The sequence below is a fragment of the Cadophora gregata genome, assembly GCF_030347475.1.
Source record: "Cadophora gregata isolate MNR1 chromosome Unknown scaffold_19, whole genome shotgun sequence".
In the NCBI taxonomy this organism is placed as follows: Eukaryota; Fungi; Ascomycota; class Leotiomycetes; order Helotiales; family Ploettnerulaceae; genus Cadophora; species Cadophora gregata.
In genome coordinates this window covers 730,314-749,396 of record NW_026695942.1, presented here as the reverse complement: position 1 = coordinate 749,396, position 19,083 = coordinate 730,314, and the positions used below count along the sequence as shown (strand labels likewise).

Genomic DNA, 19,083 nt, shown 5'->3' with positions numbered 1-19,083 from the left:
AATTATCTAGCAACGCTGAATCTTTTTTTTTGTATATTATCTAAGTCTACCCTCCTTAGGCATGAATGACTTGATCTATCAGTCGGGTGTTGTTTCAAGGGACCATTGCCTTGTTCCAATAAAAACCCATGACAATTATCAGGGGTTCATTATTTGACTGTAATCTTTGGTCAGTCATGTATTTATCACGATTGCCATAGTGCCAACATCTACTAGAATCAGGTAGGAGATAGCGCTGAAGAAGACGTGATAAGATATGACTTTTATTAACCTCCCAATCATCATTTTATGCTAGTTTAGGTTCTGTACAAAGAACAATAGATTCGTCGCCCTTACATAACCCCAAAATCAAACCCGAAGTTATTGTCGGAGAATCATGTCATGGACCAGACATCAGAGTGGAAAATCCCAGCTCCACCTTACAGGATACCGGGCCCTGTCATTACAGGGATTTCACGCTAGGGACTCGCCAACCGAGCGCTGTGTTGAAGCGAGCATGCCCTGAAAGTGGACCCCCAAGATCGCTAAAGAGGCAGAGGAACAGCCTAATGACTTCCCTGGTCCAACTGCTGTTTCGCAAGCATGACTTGCCATATCTGGAATATAAGAGAGAGTACCATCAAGAAAATGGTGAAGGTTGCGAAGAAGACAAGAAGCTGTGAGCCAAGAGTTAGTGCTGGCTTCAAAGAGGTTCAAGGGAGAGTAAAAGGTGGCATACCTGATTACTCCACAGCGTGTACCACGCAGCAACATCCCGTTTATCGTTGAGAAGAGACCTGACATTCTGTGGCTGATGTTGTTTGACGAAGTCTTGTAGCGCAATGAGTCGCTTGCTGAAGAATGGAAATTCGGTGTAAGGATATGTCTTCGCTGGCTCGCTGGCTTCGATGTCATCATAGATGCGCTGCGCTTCTTCGGAGGTGGCACTCTTGCCGCAGAGAACCTGGAGCAGTGGATCCCAAACGAATGGAAGATCGCCAGGCACTTCTTGCTCTTCCATCGCAGTCATGATTCGTGAAAAGGATCGCCAGGATTTCTCGTCGAGGCCGAAGATCAGGCGGTATGAGAGCAGGATTTCTTCGAAGTACTCGGATGCTGGGACCTCTGGTGTCTGAACATCCTCACAATTTGCGGCGGCGTGGTCGTTGAAGATTCTGGTTGCCAAGTTAGAGATCGTCTTAGAGAGCTGTGAGCGGTTCCTTACTTCGATAACAATCCATTTTTCTCCGCTTCGCTCATCAGTCGAGCGAAGGAGGGGTATTGGAATAGCTTGAGGGTCTTTCTCCCACTGTCGAATTCCAAGTGCAATGCATGTGATGTGACCCATTCAATCTTGATTTCGACTACCGTGTTGAGATGATGGAAACACAGAGTTTGGACATTGATTGCCTCCGATGCCAATTCAGTCGCCTCACCCAGTTCCGCCAGACTGGATACTTTGGGTCCAGGGATGAGGTCCCCAAATTTGGAAAGTAAATACTCCAGAGACCGATCGACGTGATCAAACCCTTGAGAGTGACTTCGGATTTTTCTTGTTGTCAAGGGGTGTGTTCGGCCAGACGAGGCAGTGCTCGTCCTGGTTATTTCCAACTTGTCTGCTTCGGGCTTGTTTACAGCTTCATAAATCATGGCTAGGTAGATGTTAGCTATGGGTTTGGTATATTAGAAGAGGAGGCCCTACTTAGCCATCCTGTTACCGCAAATACTGCCTGGTTGTGTAGCGCACGCTCCGAGTCTAATTGCTGTTTCAACTGCTGCTCGTTTTCCAACCCATCAACAATTTCGGCAAGTGCCAGATTCGATTGTGTTTTCAGCAGTCGCGCGACTGTGATTGCGAAGTTAAAGGCTACAACGAGGTCCCCTTGTCTCGGTCCAGTCGAGTCATCATCCAGGCCGACAAGTGTTGGTGCCAGTAGATGCCAGTGACTTATGAGTTTGTGCCGCAGAAATCTCGAATACCATATGCATGCATCTGCCAGCGAACCTTTGATGAGATTGTCTCCTACGATCAGAGCTAAGAGGCAATCTTGTCGTTGTCTTTCGTCATCCGTGAGTGCTGAGAGGGACGCTACGTTCGTTAGATGAGCAGTCGCAACAACGCCAACGGAAATAAACTGATGAACTGACCTTCTACAGTCCGATCTCTTGCGCCGGCGATTGTAGCGAATGTGTTAGTCCGCGGAGATGTTTTTGAGCCTCTTGTTGGTGTCTAACAGAAAAATTAGTTGGTATTTTCTGGAAATCGGTGTTCTGTAGAACTCACCATCCGATCAATAAACGACACTCTCCTGTCCACCCTCCTCTCACCAAGTTCAATATCGGTCAGCATTCTGAACAGTTTACAATCTTGCGATTAATCTGCAAGACATCAACATCTGACTAAACTTCCGAGAATGAAGTCTTATACTCTTCTCGACTTTTTTGAAAGTCCGCCTCGTGGCAGGGCATGAAACTGTTGGGTAGGAACGTGAGCCTGGATACTTTCTCGGAAGCGAACAACGAAAACCCGCCGGCTTTTCAGAGACTTGCGGCAGTGCTGTGCATGCAGTAGGTCGAGCATTGATCAGGTTGTCAGAGCGGTGTATTCGTAAAGATAAGAGACCTGGTCTCAGCCCGGTTAGAATTGCCTTGTGGAAGTCAGCCTATCTTGCAGCCTTGGTCGAATAAGAAGGCTGTGCGGGGTCATGCAGGTGAGGGAGATGCTGTCGAACGAGACACTGCCGCCCCCCACCAAATTGTCCAGGTGATAGCCACAGCTACATACTTTGGGCATCATGCATTGCATCCTTGATCGTAATGCTATCAAGTAAGACCAAGTGACAACTCAGCCTTGATACCTAACCATCAGAGAACCACTCAGCCTCATGGTCACAGTGTCTCGACTTTCCCCCGAGGCGATGACAAGGCTCTCGCATACACGTGTACATTTTGAATCTTCTAGGAGACTGTGAAACCCAAAATGTGTTGATACCTAGTTAGCAGAGACCGATTTGCCAGGAGGCATCAAAGTGAATGTACAAAATCCATGCCTCATGTTGATAAACCCTTTCGTAAATGCAATCGTGCCCACCTGCCAGTTCTTCATCCAGCTTCCCACGACTCACTACGCCTCGTTTCAATATCCCCCTAGGTTATTGCTTCCTGTAGAGATTGTGTCAGCAGTTGTCACAGAATTGATTTGGGCGTTGAAGTATGCAAAATGACTCCTTCTTATTCATGGCCGAATACTCTTTCTAGGATAGAATTCGAGTTCGTCTTTTGGAAACCGAAGATTACTGAAACTGCTAAAGACATGATGAACTGGGCACGAGAACATACCATAGACAGACTTCTCGGGACATGCAACTAACAGCTTGCCATCAGGAGATGGCTCTACCGGTCCTTGCCATAACTCTCTCCAAGGTTGCACCTTTCGTTCAGTCGATGGTGGGAACGTGCCGAGTGTGACAGTAGAGAAGAACTCTGCTACTGGTTCAGGTAATTCGCCTAGAAGCGAAGCAGGTTTTGGTTCTGGGGACGATGCTCTTGATGTTGCAGACGACGAGGAGCTCTTGACAGAAGATTGATCGGAAATGTCCGATGAGTTTTCCTGGAGTTAATGTGAGCAGGGAGCTCACAAGTAGAGAAATCAAATGAACTCACACTGTCAAGCTCGTCCCTCCTGGTGATAGACTTCTCTCGTGTTGGAATCGACATCTGAACAGGTGACGAGCCCTTCAGTGGCGATTCAGAAGACATCGTGGAAGCTCAGAGTTTGATAATAAGGATGGATGGTAACTTAGAGCTGGAATAGGCCGCGTCAGTCTAGGGAACTTACGAGCCGAGGCTTGGGTTGCACGGGATACTGACACAAGAAAGCCTTGCTTGCAGTATTGTGTAGAGACGGCGAGGAATTCTGAAGTAGGAAGACGCCAGATGAGGTGCCCGTGAGATAAACCATCAAAGAGCACTTACTCGATCGCTTATATCGGCTTAAGGTGGGACAGCTGGACAGTGGGGGGAGTCACACCTCTTCCAGACAGACACCTCGTAGATGCGCGGCTGAGAATTTCCTCTATCATCTGCGGGGACTGTCCTCACTGGTTGATTATTCCTTGTACGGTTGTAAGGATGCTTCGCTGATCAACACCATAGATCTAGAGGACCTCGGAGTAGGAATGTCGAGAATGACGAGTTTCAAGAGATGCCCCTCATTCTCCGATAAAAGCCGCTTGCTCGTAAGTCTCTCGACCTGCCCAGAACAAACAGAGAAAATCCAGGGAAATATCCAAAGAAGCGAAAGTTGGATGTAACTTTGCAGCCGGCAAAAGTAAATCTGGTATGAAGGTAATTCTTCCAGGGTCCAGGGGCATCGCTCGGCGATGTGCGATGTCTAGAACGGTGATTTCCAACCTTCTTCAAGCTCCTCGTGAAGCCTTCCATTGGACCGGCCATTTAGTGTACACCGGGATAATAGCGCGCGAGAATTCTCCCCTCTATCACTTTTGCACATTGGGTCAGAAACCCCAAGGTACAAGCTTCGAGCAATGCAGGATGTCGCCATTTGACATGTGTCTCCCAGCCTCGTGGATGAAAACTCCTTCCTCTTCCAGTCAGGGCCCTTTACTCTTCTGAAACAACTGATGAAGATAATTGACCAAGACTTCTTCAATGATGAGCTGTCATCTCAGAAATTCCTTGTAACTGTGTCATCCAGTGATAGTGCCATAGAGAATTCTTCCTTCTGATTGTTATGTGCTCTCCTGTCCATACAGGCACTAGCCGCTGTAAATATGTACCGCACTTAACACGGAAGCCATCGATCATAAACACATCCAATGGATTCATTCCGCCACGCATCCTCTGCTCGGTGAGATGGCGCCACTAAACGCAAACCCTACAGACTCACAAAATTCCAAATCGCATTACACAGAAAAACAAGGCGTCCGATATCCGCAAAACTGAGTAAATGGAGGTGGCCGATGGGGCAGGTCTTTCAGGCAACAGGACGCTGAATTCATGTGGGGGCACAGGCTGAGTTGAGGGATAAAGAGAGGGCACTGCTTCTCGCTCTCACAATTTCATCCATGATCGAGGGTAAGGCCTTCTGAGAGTCGACTCTGCACTGGATCATGTTTTCGTGATTGAATGATTGATTAGCATTGTACCAGTCTGATATGGTCTTTCAGAGAGTGGATGTGGAGGGAAACTTGCTCCAGTTTTTGATCCACCAGCGGACAAACACGTGACTCAGAAGGGCCTCAGATTTTTTTTCTTCGTGGCGATTGATTCCCTAGGTAGTTCTCTATCAACTTTGCACCATGTATGACTATTTCAAGTTCAATCATTATCATTTCTTGCTTTCTTATGTCTTTCGCTGTCGTACTATTGTATTGGTGTTGAGTTTGCGCTCTCATGTACGTGGCACGCTGAGTCGTGTCATCCGACATCATGTAATTATACCCCACTCTGAAAGCACCTGATTTGTATTTTCTCTACATATAAGTGGGTGCATTCTGTCACGATTCATGATACGCAGCAAAGTTCGCAAGGCGGACTAGCTGTTGTTATATCCTCACCTGGTTCAAGTTCTGGAATGCTGGGGTCAGGGATGGCAAATTCGCCGAACCAGTCTGCCCATCAGATGGACAACACGTCGAGTATTACATGACAACACCCTCCACTAGTCAGCATACTGAATGAGCGTTCAATTCGTGGCAGTTTCTTATCTTCCGTTCCGCAAGAGAAATTCAATTCTGGATGTGCTGTTTCTGACACGGCAGGCACTGCTCATACTCCACTCCTACCCTTTCTGCTTCAATGAGAGGAAAGACACCACTCGTGGTCAATCCCGAGATGTTTTCCGTTATTCATTTCTCAAAAGCCGCTTCTCAGAAGCCCCATTGGTATGTGTCTTCTCCTGCTAAGAAACGAATTCACCGAAGGAGTTCTGATTCACTACACACCACCTGGAAGAAGTCTCAAGGTGGTTTTTCTCCACCACCTTCCCAACAGAAATTGTGTGAATACAGGGCTTTACATGTTCGACGAAGTCTGATATAACAGTCGCTGTTTGTGCTGCTCCATTCCGTTGCACACAAGATTAAACACGAGGGCCGTGCACTCGTCTATCGATATCGTGAGACACGCATATATCCCTTTCAACAATTTCCTCAACCACCCGATATCGACACAGGACAACGAGGATGGATAGGGAATTGGGATCGCGGCGTGATGATGAGGCCAACTTCTTTGAACATAGGGCTCTCCTGGCTGAGGAGATAGAGATCAAGGACGATGAGGATCTGGACAGATTTGAGGCGGTGAAGGGCGACACGAGGGTATTCTCGTTGTCGGAATACTTTGCGTTCTTCGTGATGGGCTTACCGATGATGTGGATTTGGTAAGATGGACACAAATATCCGAAAAGTATTTCTTGTTCTAACAATCTTCAAGGTCCATGATTATTCAGGCCGCCCCGTACTTTCAGCGCCGGTTTGCAGAAAACGCCACAATACTCCGATACTTCCAAGCCTCTTACCTGGTCTTCTTCGCCACAACGATGTTTCTCACAACAGTCTACTTGAATAGACAGCGAGAACAGCCCATATATACGCATCGACTCCGGAGAGCTCTATGTGGTTATGTAGCTGTGGCGACACTACTCATGATATCCGCATTCGAAGTATTCCACGTGAAGGCGGAGATCTACTATCCATTCACACTGGTCATGGTGGTGATGACTGGCATGGCGAATGGTCTTAGTCAAAATGCAGCATTTGCATTTGCCGCAGGATTCGGCCGTACTGAGTATGCTCCTGCTGTCATGACTGGAGAAGCCCTGGCAGGCTTCATTCCTTCGAGCATAGGTACGAATCTGCATCACAAACTCAAAAGCTTCTATTTTGCTAATGTCCTCCAGAGATCATCTCAGCCCTCGCATTTCCTACCGCATATTTCGAGGCAGATGTCTCAGGACATTCGCAAATGTCCTCCCTCACAATAGGATATTTCTTCTCTGCACTTCTGGTCGGCCTTGCATCTTTAGGAGCCCTAGCATTCTTGATTCCCCGCAGCGGAGCTCGACCACCATTCAAAGCATACGAGATGACCTCTGTCTGGACACGGTGGTCATTAACGCTCAAATGGCCAGCACTAGCTAACTTCTCCTGCCTTTGCATCTCCTCCGTATCCTCAGTATTCGTCACGAAAATTACGTCTGTGGTATCGAAAGATGTAGCACCGACCCTCCTACGACCAGAAGCCTTCATCCCACTCTCAATCGTCCTCTGGAACATCGGTGACTTTCTCGGGTCGCTCGTAGCCGTCTCTTCTCGCTTCTTGATTAGACGACCATTTCTGATTTTCGTATTGTCGCTCGCACGGATAGGGTTCATTCCGATGTACTTGATGTGCAACATCGATGAGCGAGGCTCGTTCGCAGGAGATTGGTTCTACCTGATATGTGTACAATTTCTCTTCGGTGTCACTCACGGATGGCTATCGGGTGCAAGCATGATGGGAGTGCCTGTCTGGGTGCCAGAAGAGGATAGGGAGGAAGCAGGTGCTTTCATGGGCATGACTTTGGTAACTGGTCTTGTCGCGGGAAGTATCCTTGGTCTAGCCGTTTCCCGAGTTTGAGATTGTGTTGAGGGGTTAGCATGGTGTGGCTTGCTTGAACATATGGAGTCGCGTTGGTCCCAAAAGTTTAGATGTTGGGGGCAGGGTACAAAAAGGACAAAAAGTGCACGCGAGCTTTTTCTTGCAGATTTCCTGCAATGGACTCAAATAGATTTGTGGCTCTTCGCTATCATGGACGGTGTTGGCGTCAGAAAATGAAAGAAATCTTTATGATCTGCAAGTTGTGTTAGTTCTGGCTTATTGCCTGCGATAATCATTGTCTCAAGTAATGGGCATGGGAAGTCATCTCGGGATCGCACTCAAGCTTCTCCTCGACATACATCTGCGTCTACATAACCCGAAGGAAACCAAAACTTGAAACATATCATATACAGCCAAAAATTTAAGGCACTGTTTGACATTTCAGTATTTCTTGAGGGAGGTTAGACGTCAACTCAAGGTTAGTGGGTCCCGCTTAGAGTACCCACTTCGGCGGGAAGGACGAGACGACACCAACCCAGCCCGCTTGGTATGAAGTCCAAGACAGCGATATCTCTTGTGTTAGATATATATCTTGGTGACTGAAAGCTATTCCTCGCCTTGCAAATGCCACATGCAACAAACCAGTCCGGGGGTAGTTGCCCTTTGATACTGAATGTAAACTCCACATACATCAAAAATCCAATCCCAATTGCCTGGCAAAACTCAGATGTGTTGATGGGAGAGTCGTGATGTTTCTGCCTCTATGCTCAGTTTCCTCGATGACAGATATCGACTGAGGATTTGGAGTGGTGAGTCCGGATGATGCTCTTGTCCTGAGCGATTTGATATGCTGTTCCTTCAACACAGTTCTGATGGGTATGTCTGTCCCGCACTCAGGTTTGATATGGAGACATGTCTCACTGAACTTGAAGGTCCGACTCTGAACATCAACTGCTTCGATATCGGCGCCGTTTTCGATCAATGATTTGATGATCTCCTGATTTTCCGCACTGTTCCAACTCGCTGCAATCTGGAGCGCTGTCTTTCCTTCTCTGTCCCTGGCCTCAATGTCTGCTACTATGTCAGTCAAGTACGCTATCATACCCATTGCGTGGGTACGATATGCCATGATAGGAGCATGCCTTACCAGGTACACCAACTTCCAAGAAGAACGCCACGCCATGTGGAAGGGATTGCCTCACTGTCTGAAGAAAGGCTTTCGTGAAGAGCTCTGTATCGTTGATCTGCACATCATTTTCTATCAAGGATTTGAAAATTGGATGCACCCAACCTGAAGCTCGGTCTACATATTGATGCAGAGAAGCCATTTCACTATGGTTTAGTATCCTTGGATTTCGATGCTGCAACAATGACTCGATAATTGATTGATGTCGACTTCCAAGAATTGCTTCGGAAAGCGGACTGTTGCCTGTGATATCCTGAGTATCAGTTGTTGCTCCAACTGAAATGAGCGATTGAATGCCTGGCCAGTCTTGCCGTGCAGCTATATACAGCGCTGTCCTTCCCATCCCATCCTTTGCTTCAAGATCTCCGTTGTATGCAACAAAAAGTTCCATCAATTCCAGATGATCAGACTTTGCCGCGCAGAACAGAATTGTGCCTCCCTCGATATCACGAGAGGCTATGTCCGCCCCATTATCAAGCAGTGCTTTTGCTCCCTCCAAATACCCAGATTTAGCAGCCATGTGAAGAGCAGTAGGGATATTCAAGGGAAAGTTCGATTCGGCAGTCAGTAGTAGCTTGATAACTCGCCACTGCCCTCCTTTGAGGGCAACATGAAGGGGTGATAGCCCGTCCTCTGCCTCGGCTGAAATATCTGCACCGTAGTCGCACAAGACTTGTGTGAGCGCTTCGTCTCCGTACAGAACAGCGTTTCGAAGAGGCGTTCTCTTCGCAGAATCCCTTGTATCGACCGCAGATCCCTTCTCCAGGAGCAACTTTACAATACCAAGACTTCCATTTTCGACGGCGAGAAAGAGTGGTGTCTCCCCTCTGATATTTCTACCATGTATATAAGCCCCATTATCCAGAAGCAATGAGGCAATTGGCTCGGACCCTTGGTGTACTGCTTTGTGTAAAGCTGTCTCATGGTCATGATCCACCACGTAAACATCCTTCCTTGGCGATGGCCAGCCAGAATAGGACTCAAGTTCTAGGTTCAAAAGCAGGTGAATAATGCTCCCATGGCCGCTACTGGCGGCTGTGATCAGTGGTGTGCTCCCATTGTCGTCCATTAGATGTAAGTTCGCCCCTTTCTCGAGCAGAAGTTGGACCATCTGCTCATGACCATTTGAGCTGGCTTCGTGAACAGCGGTTTGTCCACGTTTTCCTCGCGTATTGATGTTGATTCCAGATGTCAGCAGTGCATCGACTATCGCAACAAGGTCATAGCGAGCTGCAGTTAAAAGTCCTAATCCGGCAATATCATCTTTAGAATTGTAGATGGTATGATTCAGCGTTGACAACAGGGCGGCATCTTTCAGAAGAGCCAGAATTTCGTCTTTGATTTTGACCTCCACATAACCTGACGCATGTTTCCCCCAGTTTATCGACGCATATTTCAACAGTTTGTATTTTTCCCTTTGCCGCTTCATATCTTCATACCTCCGACATACTCCTTGAGAGAAGGTATCCATTGAGAGATAACGAACGCATGATCGCGCAATTTCCACGCGAGCGTCAGGGAACAATTCTTCGCGATACGTGTCGAAGTACTCTTCTGTTGTGTAGTGGACTAAACGCACGATTCGACTCCTTGGGTCAACTACGGCTAGCCCTCCACAGACGGTGATCATCATGGATTCCGTAGGGAGGTCCTCTTCGCTGATAGACTTGTCGTCGGGTTCGAAGTCCATCACAGCCATAGCTTGTTGAAGCTCTTCGATTTTCAGAGGTCTGTAAGAATGGGTGATCCAAGCTAGCAGTCTCATAGCAAGTTGTGCTTCCTCTTCATGCTGCCCTCTTATTCTCTGGATGGCGTCATGATAAACAGTGCTAAGCTTGGCAGGAAGTCTTTCAAGGGCCTTTCTGACCTGCCGTGAGCTCGTTTTTGTCTTCAGTGATTGGATATGGAGTTTCGCCAGCAAGAACCTTGTACTTATCAGTGATGATTCTGCATTGCGGATTTTCTGTGAGAAGCCAAGACTATCAGAAAGAATACATACATTCCTGTTGCATTGCTAACAATCTTTCCAAGGACTGTACGCTTCAGATCTGGGGATATTTCACAGAAAGAGCGTAACCTTCTGTTACCTGAAATCTGACCTGTTAAGAACAGTTCGATATCGCTATTGTTTCCCGTGATCTCTAGAGACGATGCTGAAGCGAACGACTCCGTAATATCTCCAAGTTTTCGTGAGGTACATAGAAGGTGTACGTTGGTGGGCAAGTCTAGAAGCAATTTTATGAATTTGCTCCTAGCTTCATTGGTTTCCTGGCATTCGTCTAGTGCATCAATAACTAAATAGGTGCGCGGAAATATGGTGATTAGATCACGAAGAAGGTTGGAATATTCGGACACTGCTGGTCTCGTATTTCGGGATTGATGTTGCTGATAGAGAGATCGCACAGATTCGGGTATAGAAGTACAACTCCGGGTAATTTGCTGGACTAGACTGGAAACTAGAGCGACCAGTGTCTGACTGGAACGGTCTTTGTAACTGCAGTATATGTACGCCAAAGCATCGGTGGAGGAAAGAAGTTGGCTTTCCAATCGGTTTATGATCGAGGATCTGTGTCTTCTCAGCAAACTTCTCAAGCATTAGATACGATCAGGCAAGCATACGCCAGGACTGTTTTGCCAGCACCAGCTTCAACCTTGTCAGCTCGAGACCATTGCAACAAAGCAGGTAATCAATCTCACGTTGTCCCCAACACCACAAAGTCTTCCTTGATCCAGATACCCATTTCTGGAATTCGGGCGATGCGAAGATCCATTCTCCAGTCCCATCTTCTTGCTGACTGAGTGTGTCCACCTGGCATTCATAGAACCTTAGAGGTGACAGCCAATTGATTATCTCTCGACTTTCGAGATCTGGAATATTACGGCGTTAGAGTTAATTTTGGAAGGGAAGTCACCGCAGCTCACCTCGATCACGATCTTTGATGAAAGCTGCCAAGTCACGGACCTGGCCGGAAATGTTCAGAGAAGTTTGGCTAAATCAAGGTTAGATCCACTGGGTGGAGCTTTGCTTTACTTACAGCTGGGTAGTATCGACAGCAAGAGCCAGGTTCGAGCGAATGTCCGTTACAATTTCCTTCAGCTTGGCCAGCGTACTTTCTCTAAAAGGATAGAGCAACCGTCGTCCTTGGTCATGGATTCTGCTTTTCATCTTTCCCGGGTCCGATACTGACTGGACTTTTGACAATTTCTTGTCTAATTTCTCGATGCTTGATCTGCACGCTTCAATACAACTAATGACCGTTGCACTGATTTCAGGAGTTCTGGCTAAAGTTTGCTCCAACTGGACTAAAGTTTCCGATAGACTCTCGACGAAAGAACACATAGTAGCCGCGTCTTTGGGGCCATCTTTCCAAGAGCCGTAATATTTTAGAAGACCTTGACACACCTGGATCCCAAGGGATACGATACCTATTGCAACCTCTGCCATGCTGGTTGCGAGGTAGCCGTTGGATTTTCAAATAGCTCATCAAGGCTGGACCAAGTGAGAAGAAGAGTGAGAAAGCGCGCTCCTGGGATCGGGCGAAGTGTCACATTGTGGCTGCGGCTGGGCCATGGCAGCTCGCGGAACTCAGCCAACAGCACCTTAAGTTCTCATCGACGAGGCTGCATGATGCATCCGCTTTCAGGGCTGATTTCGCAAAATATGTCGCCACTCATGTCAGCCTGACCGTTCCGTTGCAAGAACTGGGAAAGACTGGAACTGGTACAATGGACAGAGACAGCTTTTCAATCTTGTCGATAATTCAGTGGAGTGTTGGAGAGATGGGGCATGAAGGAGATAATAAGCTGAGTAGAAACGGTGGAAGACACAGCGGTCACGACTAGCTACCAAAACAGAGCTCCTATCTTCCCAGACAACAATGCTTGTTGCCTACGAGTAAAGGCTTGCTATGACACGGCACATACTTATGCCAGAAGGTTTCGCACTTGCGAATTTCATGTCAAAATCAGTGTAGTCGATAGTTAAACGGCCGTTCAACGACGTCGTTTTAAGGCTTTTAAACGAACTAACGTTTCTATACCTAATAACGAACCGCCGTTCGTTTTGTAAGTATATAAACTAACGGAACGAGGTCGTTACTAAGAACGAACGGATAAACTTACCTATAAATCTGCCTCTACTACGTCTCTAGTTACTTCCTCTACTCCTAGCCCTTTTAAAAGAGTATTCCGTCGAACCTCCGTATCTTTAGCTTCAATTTCCTACTTAATTAGACTAGTCTATAACTTTAAACACTCTAGATATTTAATTATATATATACTTATCTTATTCCGATGATCCGAAAGAGTGATTTTTACCGTAGAAAACGCGCGTTCTAGATCGCTAGATATCGCTAGAAGTGAGAGTATATTAAGAGCTATTCTAGAGAGGTTTGAAAAGGCTTTTTATTACATAGGCTTAAGCTACTACTTAATAGCGTTATTATAGCTGTAAATACACTCTATCTTATAATATTAGTTATATTCGTCTGTAATAAGGGTCGGCGTATCGATCTAACGTAGCTAGAGCTTGAACTTATTAATAAAAGAGGTATAAAGCGTCAGAGAAATCGGAATAGTTGATTTTAGCTTATATTCGTTATCCTAGAGCTTCTAAACAGCTGCCTTTACTTTCTCCTGCTAAGAGAGCCTTTAGAACTTCTCGATATACGACTATTTACGTGCGGGATTTAATAAGAGAGCTATAGCGTAAGCTAGAGATTCGTTACTTTTACTATAATATTTATCTATTTTCTACTATCCTAAATTAACTATCGCAGATATCTTAACGTCATCTTAATACCTCTCTTTAGCTTTCTTAAAGTAAGTAAGTATAAAATCTATTGAAAGGAGAACTGTTGTGCACCTAACGCACCTGAGGCACTCTATAAGGCGCTCCAGCTAACTAGAGGCTGCTTATATAACTAGAACTCCTAGAGCTTCCTCTTATAGGGGAGCTCTAGAATACCTTAATAAATCAAGACTTTCATACTATATAAAGCTCCTCCCTATAGTACACGATAGTTAAGAGCTATATTCGCTTGTTTAAGCTACTATACAAGTATACTACGTAGTACAGGTAGAGTTATAAGTAGTATTAAGAGATACTTACACCGCTACTTAAAGAACTCTTTTAAATACTTCCTTGAACTTCCTAAAATACTCTCAATACTATTAGTTCTATAGAAAGCCTCTCTAATATATTAACGTACTTTTAAGATAAGTTAATTAAACATAAGAGTGATACTCTCGATTAGAGAAAGTAGTAGCCCTAGTAGTAGACGACTTTCTAGTACTATACTAAACTTAAAGGAATCTAGAGATTTATTAACCCTAATACTAATAATATTAGAAATATTATCGAGTAATAACCGAATCTCCCGAGTATTAACGATTTTATACGAGAGGAGATAAATAGTTACTTTAGTAAGTAGATAGCGTTATTAATATAAGCTAACCTAGATTTACTAGTGAAATAGAACGTCGCTACTACTAAGGAAAGAGAGAGTATAATAGAACCGCCGGCGTCTATAAGTAAGCCCTTAGAAGCTAAGTTTAAAGATATTAAGGTACTCTAAGAAGCTTAAATAAGGGAGTACTTAAATAAGCTAGCTGAATAGATAGCGCTTAATAACTGTATTTAGAACCTCTTTAACTAGATAAATAGTACTATTAGCTAGTCTATTCTAACTAACGTAATTAATAATAATACAGCTGAGAGCGCCGTAGGACTATAAGTACTAGTTAGGTCTATTAAGCGTGATATAGTACCTTCAGATATAGTAGTACTAACCTCTGTTATTTCGGACTACACTAATATACTTAGCCTACTAATATATTAAGATAAGAAGTCGCGAATTAAACCTCGTATATAGTATAAGCTATAGTAAAAGAACTTCTGTCTTACAAGAGTATATAATATTCCTGATATATAAGGAGTATATAGTATATAAGCTTTCTTAAACGTAGTATTAGTTTAATTAGAGACTTAGGCTACTTAAGTACTCACTGATATTATAAGAGATAACACTTTAGGATATTAGTATAGTATAACACTAGAGGAGTATGATCTAGTGTTTATAGCGAATATAGAGGAGTACTACTAGAATAGAGGCAAGGGAGCTAATAGTTTCTATACTATACTAATACTAAGTAGTTATTCTAATATAAGAGGCTCGTAAGACTATTCCGGAAGCTCTTAGAATCGCTTTTATTTAAATTAAGAAGATAGGAAGACTAATTGCCCCTATGGAATCAGATACTAGTACCCTCTAATTAAGTACTAGAAACTCTATTTCGCTTATAATAGCTTTTAAGCTAATAGTATAAGATCTATCTAAATAATAAGTAAATTAAGAGGATTTATAAGACTATCTAAGTACCTAAGTATATAGAATTACACTAAGAGATCTCTAAGGAAAGTTAGACTACTATCTCTATAGCTTAGATTACTAGGAAGAAGCTTAGTAAGAACTGAGAACTATTATCTTAGTAAGCTAAAGGGAAGTACCTTAGAAACGTTAATATAACTACTATTAATTTAAAGCTCTTAGACCTTAAAGAGATACTTAGAATCTATACCGCGGACTTTATTAATATTCCTTATATACTTTTAGAGAGTACCTTAGTTAATAACTATAGCGCTTAGCACTTAGTTAATCACGAGAATAAGCTAGTTCTAGGTTCCTTTAAGAGATTAACTGATAATAACTATATAAAAGCTAGAATATAATGAATTCTAGTAGTCAGCAGAGGGAAATAAGTATTTAAGAACTCCTTAGCTAAGCTAAATAATCTAAATACTTAAGACCTATCACTTAATAATATCGCTATAGTCTATAATTTTTATATTAATATTATCTTAAAGGTATTACTAAAAGACACCGGGCTATAATACTTAAGGAAAGATACTACTTTATAATACAGGGAGGTTTAGACAAGTGTAGTTATTAGATAGCTAGTTCGAAAGTTTAACTTAACTTTCTTTAAATATAAGCCTTTTAGATACTCTCGTTACTCCTATAACCTAGTGACCTTAATACGTATACTTATTATAATATACCCGACTCTAAGTTGTAGCTTAAATAAGTAAGGTTTCTAATCGTTAAGTTAATTACTTAAGAAGCGTTCTATAACTCTATAACTATAGTACTTACGTACTAGCTATTTAGGAGAGAGTACTCTACGGGCGTTACTTAAAGCAGGGAGAGATATATAATTTAATAGAGTATTAAGAATCTAGTATAAAGATTATACTATTATATATACCGGAAATATTATATTAAGATAGGAGTTAGAGAATAAGATAGCTAGGCTATTCTACTAAATCCTCTAGGACTTATTCAACTTTAATATAAGTTATAATAGCACTCGCTAACTACTTATTATTAAGAATAAGTATAGTAGGAAGCTCTTTAGCTATATATTACTAAGTAAGTTAGCTAATTATATTATACTAGTCTTAGAGAACTTTAAGCGTTAGACTAAGTATTAATATAGACTATTAATCTATATTATTTAGTATAATAATAACACCTCAGTTATAGCTATTTAAGGTATATTAAAGTACAAGGAATAGACTATAAGAGAAGGGATAGAGGTAGAGAATCCCCTGCTATATACTAAAGAACTTATAAGTAGTATAAAGCGCGTAAGATAAGAGATTATTACTAAATCTATTAAGATATATATTCAGGTGAACTTACCGGAGAAGCTTTACTTAGAGGTATATTATATAATAATCTACTTTTATAATATAAGTCCTCTTATATACTAAGGGATAAGGAGTCTAAATTAAGTACTCTAGGAATAGTTTCAGAACTATTTTTAGTAGTATAATCTACTAATAGTAAAGAAGCTCTTAACTAACTTAAGACTTAACTAAAGTAAAGTATATATATATAAGGCGTGTATATATCTAGTTATAACTAATAAAGAAGCTAGAAGGAATTATAGAGGCTTTAAAGTTAGCCCTAGAGCGCACGTTAGATACTTAGTTAGTTATATTACTTCTAACTTATATAGGATCTAAGTGCCCTAGCTACGCTATATAATAATTATATATAATATTCGGTTTAATAAGATAACGTTCTATTCCCCTAAGAAAAAGAGGAAAGTTAGCTAACCTACCTCTACTCTAAGGGAGCTTATTAAGGACCTAGAAGAGAATATTATCGCTCTAGATATAAAGTATAGTATTAGTAATATTACTAATATAGTTATAGCGGAATATATAGCTAAACTAAACGAAGCTATATTTAAGACTAACGTTAGTATTAAGACTACTATACTAGTTACTAAGGAGGTACTAGAACTAATAGATATTACTCCGATAGAGCTTCTATAAAGCTCGGGAGTAGTACTAAAGGTATAAGAGCTAATAGAAGTTGACTCGCTAGAGCTCCCTTAGACCTCTAAATTACCCCCTTATAAGAGTTAGACCTTAAGAGTAGAGAGTAATAATATAGTCCTTTATAATAATAACTTCACTGATAGTAGTAGAGATTTAACTCCTTATAAGAGGTTAACTTAAGACGCCCTAAGAGATACTAAAGCTATAGAGACTAATTATCTCTTACCTTAGTACCGGAGGGATACTATAAGTAGTAATAATACTAGTCTAGGTATTAAGGAGGCGCGCTAATAAATATACCCTTAAGTTATATTACCTAGCTAATAGCTATAAGACCTTAAGTAATAGGTTACTAAGCTTCTAGAAGCTTCTCCTAAAGTAATAAGGACTAAGTTTCTATAAGTAGCTAGAAATAGCCGCTAATAGTAGTAAGTAATAGAGCGTAATTAAATCTAGGTAACTTAGGAAGCTTAGAGAGAATATAAAAAGCTTATTATATATAGCTATTACTCTATAGTAATAGCTTTAAGATAAGATAGCTACTCGCGCCTTTAAGAGTTTACTACGACCTTCTATAGTAAGACTCTGATATAAGCTAATAGCTATAATATTATTATACTTTACGTAGTAGTTTCAAGTGCTATATTAGATATCTAAGTAAAAGTAGGAGCTTCTAACTTATAAAACTAATATTAAGGGAAGCTCTCGAAGCTACTTAAGAACTAAAGGGAGCTAGAGAGTCACTTATATAGCAAGTAGTTTAAAGCTAATATAGAAAGGGAGATATTAAACTTAGAAGCTTAAGACTATTAGAGACTAATTCCTAGGGAAGATATAGCTATCTTACTAATTCCCTTAAAGTAGGTATTTACTTATAAGGTAGATTCTATAAGATAGCTTAAGTGTTATAAGTCTCGGATTATAATATAAGGTAATATATAAGATAACTCTATAATATTCTTAACTTATATAGCTATACTTATAGCGAGGTTATTCTAAGTTATAATAGCACTAGTAGCTTAATTCGACTTAGAAGTGAAGCAGTTTAATATAATTAACGCCTTTATTAATATAAAAAGAGATAAGAGAAGCGCCTTAATCTTATATTTCCCTCCGGAAAGCTAGAAAAGACTAGGAATAATAGTAGAAATTAACTAAGCGCTTTATAGCTTAAGGGACTTACCTATACTCTAGTATAGCGACTTTATAAAGACACTTAGTAAGCTAGACTTATCTTTACTTACGGAGGAGCTATATATCTTTATAAACTAGTATAAGACTATCTTTATAGTATTTTATATTAATAATATTCAGGTCTTATATTATATTAGATATACTAAAGAAAGCTAGATAATTATAGATAGATTATATAAGGCGTATAAGCTAATAGTCCTAGGAGATATAAAATAGTTCTTAGAAGTACGAGTAATATAGAATAAGGAAAAAAAGATAGTATCTCTCTTATACGATATCTATATTAAGAAGATAGCTTAGAAGTTTAATATAGTAGATAGGAAGTACCTTAGTACGCTTCTCTTATACTATAAGCTAGTTAAGAACCTTAATATAGTAACTTTTAAGTAAATTAAGGAATATTAAGAGAAGGTTAAGTTAGTACTATATATAGCTATTATACTCTAGCTAGATATCGCTTTTATAGCCTCTTAATTATTACACTTCCTTACTAACCTAAGCGCGCTATACTTAGAGGCAGTTAATTAGATTATATAATATCTATTTAGCTTAAGATTCCTAGCTATTATCTATAGTTAGAAGAATAGAGAGATATACTTTCTTATTACCTTAGATATATCTTTTATAAATAACACTAAATCGTATTATTCCTCCTAAGGATTCCTAATTATACTATTTAAAGGAGCTATTATTTAGAAAGCCTCCTGATAAGATACTATTACTACTTTAATAACTAAGGCAGAGCTTCTTAGTATAGAATAGACTACTAAGG

At 41.7% G+C, this 19,083-nt stretch overlaps 4 protein-coding genes across 4 annotated transcripts; 1 reads left to right on the top strand and 3 right to left on the bottom strand.

Annotated features, from left to right (window-relative positions):
* Positions 1-248: 248 nt before the first annotated feature.
* Positions 249-2,725, bottom strand: ONS95_007254 (uncharacterized protein). Its single transcript, XM_058500754.1, has 6 exons — positions 2,408-2,725; positions 2,264-2,358; positions 2,128-2,209; positions 1,682-2,068; positions 1,205-1,631; positions 249-1,154 (listed from the first exon to the last, which is right to left on the bottom strand). The coding sequence occupies exons 2-6, from the start codon at positions 2,327-2,329 to the stop codon at positions 683-685; spliced, it is 1,434 nt and encodes a 477-aa protein (XP_058349571.1). The 5' UTR covers positions 2,330-2,358; positions 2,408-2,725; the 3' UTR covers positions 249-682.
* Positions 2,726-3,115: 390 nt separating this feature from the next.
* Positions 3,116-5,253, bottom strand: ONS95_007253 (uncharacterized protein; the record flags this gene model as incomplete). Its single annotated transcript, XM_058500753.1, has 4 exons — positions 3,955-5,253; positions 3,643-3,784; positions 3,319-3,589; positions 3,116-3,141 (listed from the first exon to the last, which is right to left on the bottom strand). The coding sequence occupies exons 2-4, from the start codon at positions 3,736-3,738 to the stop codon at positions 3,116-3,118; spliced, it is 393 nt and encodes a 130-aa protein (XP_058349570.1). The 5' UTR covers positions 3,739-3,784; positions 3,955-5,253.
* Positions 5,254-5,397: 144 nt separating this feature from the next.
* On the top strand, positions 5,398-7,620 carry ONS95_007252 (uncharacterized protein; the record flags this gene model as incomplete). The annotated part of the gene is made up of 3 exons (XM_058500752.1): positions 5,398-6,382; positions 6,436-6,848; positions 6,902-7,620. The coding sequence occupies exons 1-3, from the start codon at positions 6,186-6,188 to the stop codon at positions 7,618-7,620; spliced, it is 1,329 nt and encodes a 442-aa protein (XP_058349569.1). The 5' UTR covers positions 5,398-6,185.
* A 221-nt stretch (positions 7,621-7,841) lies between these two features.
* Positions 7,842-12,663, bottom strand: ONS95_007251 (uncharacterized protein). The gene is made up of 7 exons (XM_058500751.1): positions 11,803-12,663; positions 11,690-11,757; positions 11,465-11,635; positions 11,387-11,411; positions 10,767-11,333; positions 8,729-10,692; positions 7,842-8,652 (listed from the first exon to the last, which is right to left on the bottom strand). Exons 1-7 carry the CDS (start codon positions 12,210-12,212, stop codon positions 8,273-8,275), a joined length of 3,585 nt encoding a protein of 1,194 aa, XP_058349568.1. The 5' UTR covers positions 12,213-12,663; the 3' UTR covers positions 7,842-8,272.
* Positions 12,664-19,083: the final 6,420 nt, after the last annotated feature.

Excerpts from the sequence above, each read along its gene's own strand:
- ONS95_007254 (XM_058500754.1), bottom strand. The coding sequence starts at position 2,329 with ATGCTGACCGATATTGAACTTGGTGAGAGGAGGGTGGACAGGAGAGTG. Across the intron at positions 2,210-2,263 it reads TGTCGTTTATTGATCGGATG|ACACCAACAAGAGGCTCAAA; the intron begins GTGAGTTCTACA and ends TTTTTCTGTTAG. Across the intron at positions 2,069-2,127 it reads AAGAGATCGGACTGTAGAAG|CGTCCCTCTCAGCACTCACG; the intron begins GTCAGTTCATCA and ends TAACGAACGTAG.
- ONS95_007251 (XM_058500751.1), bottom strand. The coding sequence starts at position 12,212 with ATGGCAGAGGTTGCAATAGGTATCGTATCCCTTGGGATCCAGGTGTGT. Across the intron at positions 11,636-11,689 it reads CATCAAAGATCGTGATCGAG|ATCTCGAAAGTCGAGAGATA; the intron begins GTGAGCTGCGGT and ends GTAATATTCCAG. Across the intron at positions 11,412-11,464 it reads TTTGTGGTGTTGGGGACAAC|CTGGTGCTGGCAAAACAGTC; the intron begins GTGAGATTGATT and ends ACAAGGTTGAAG.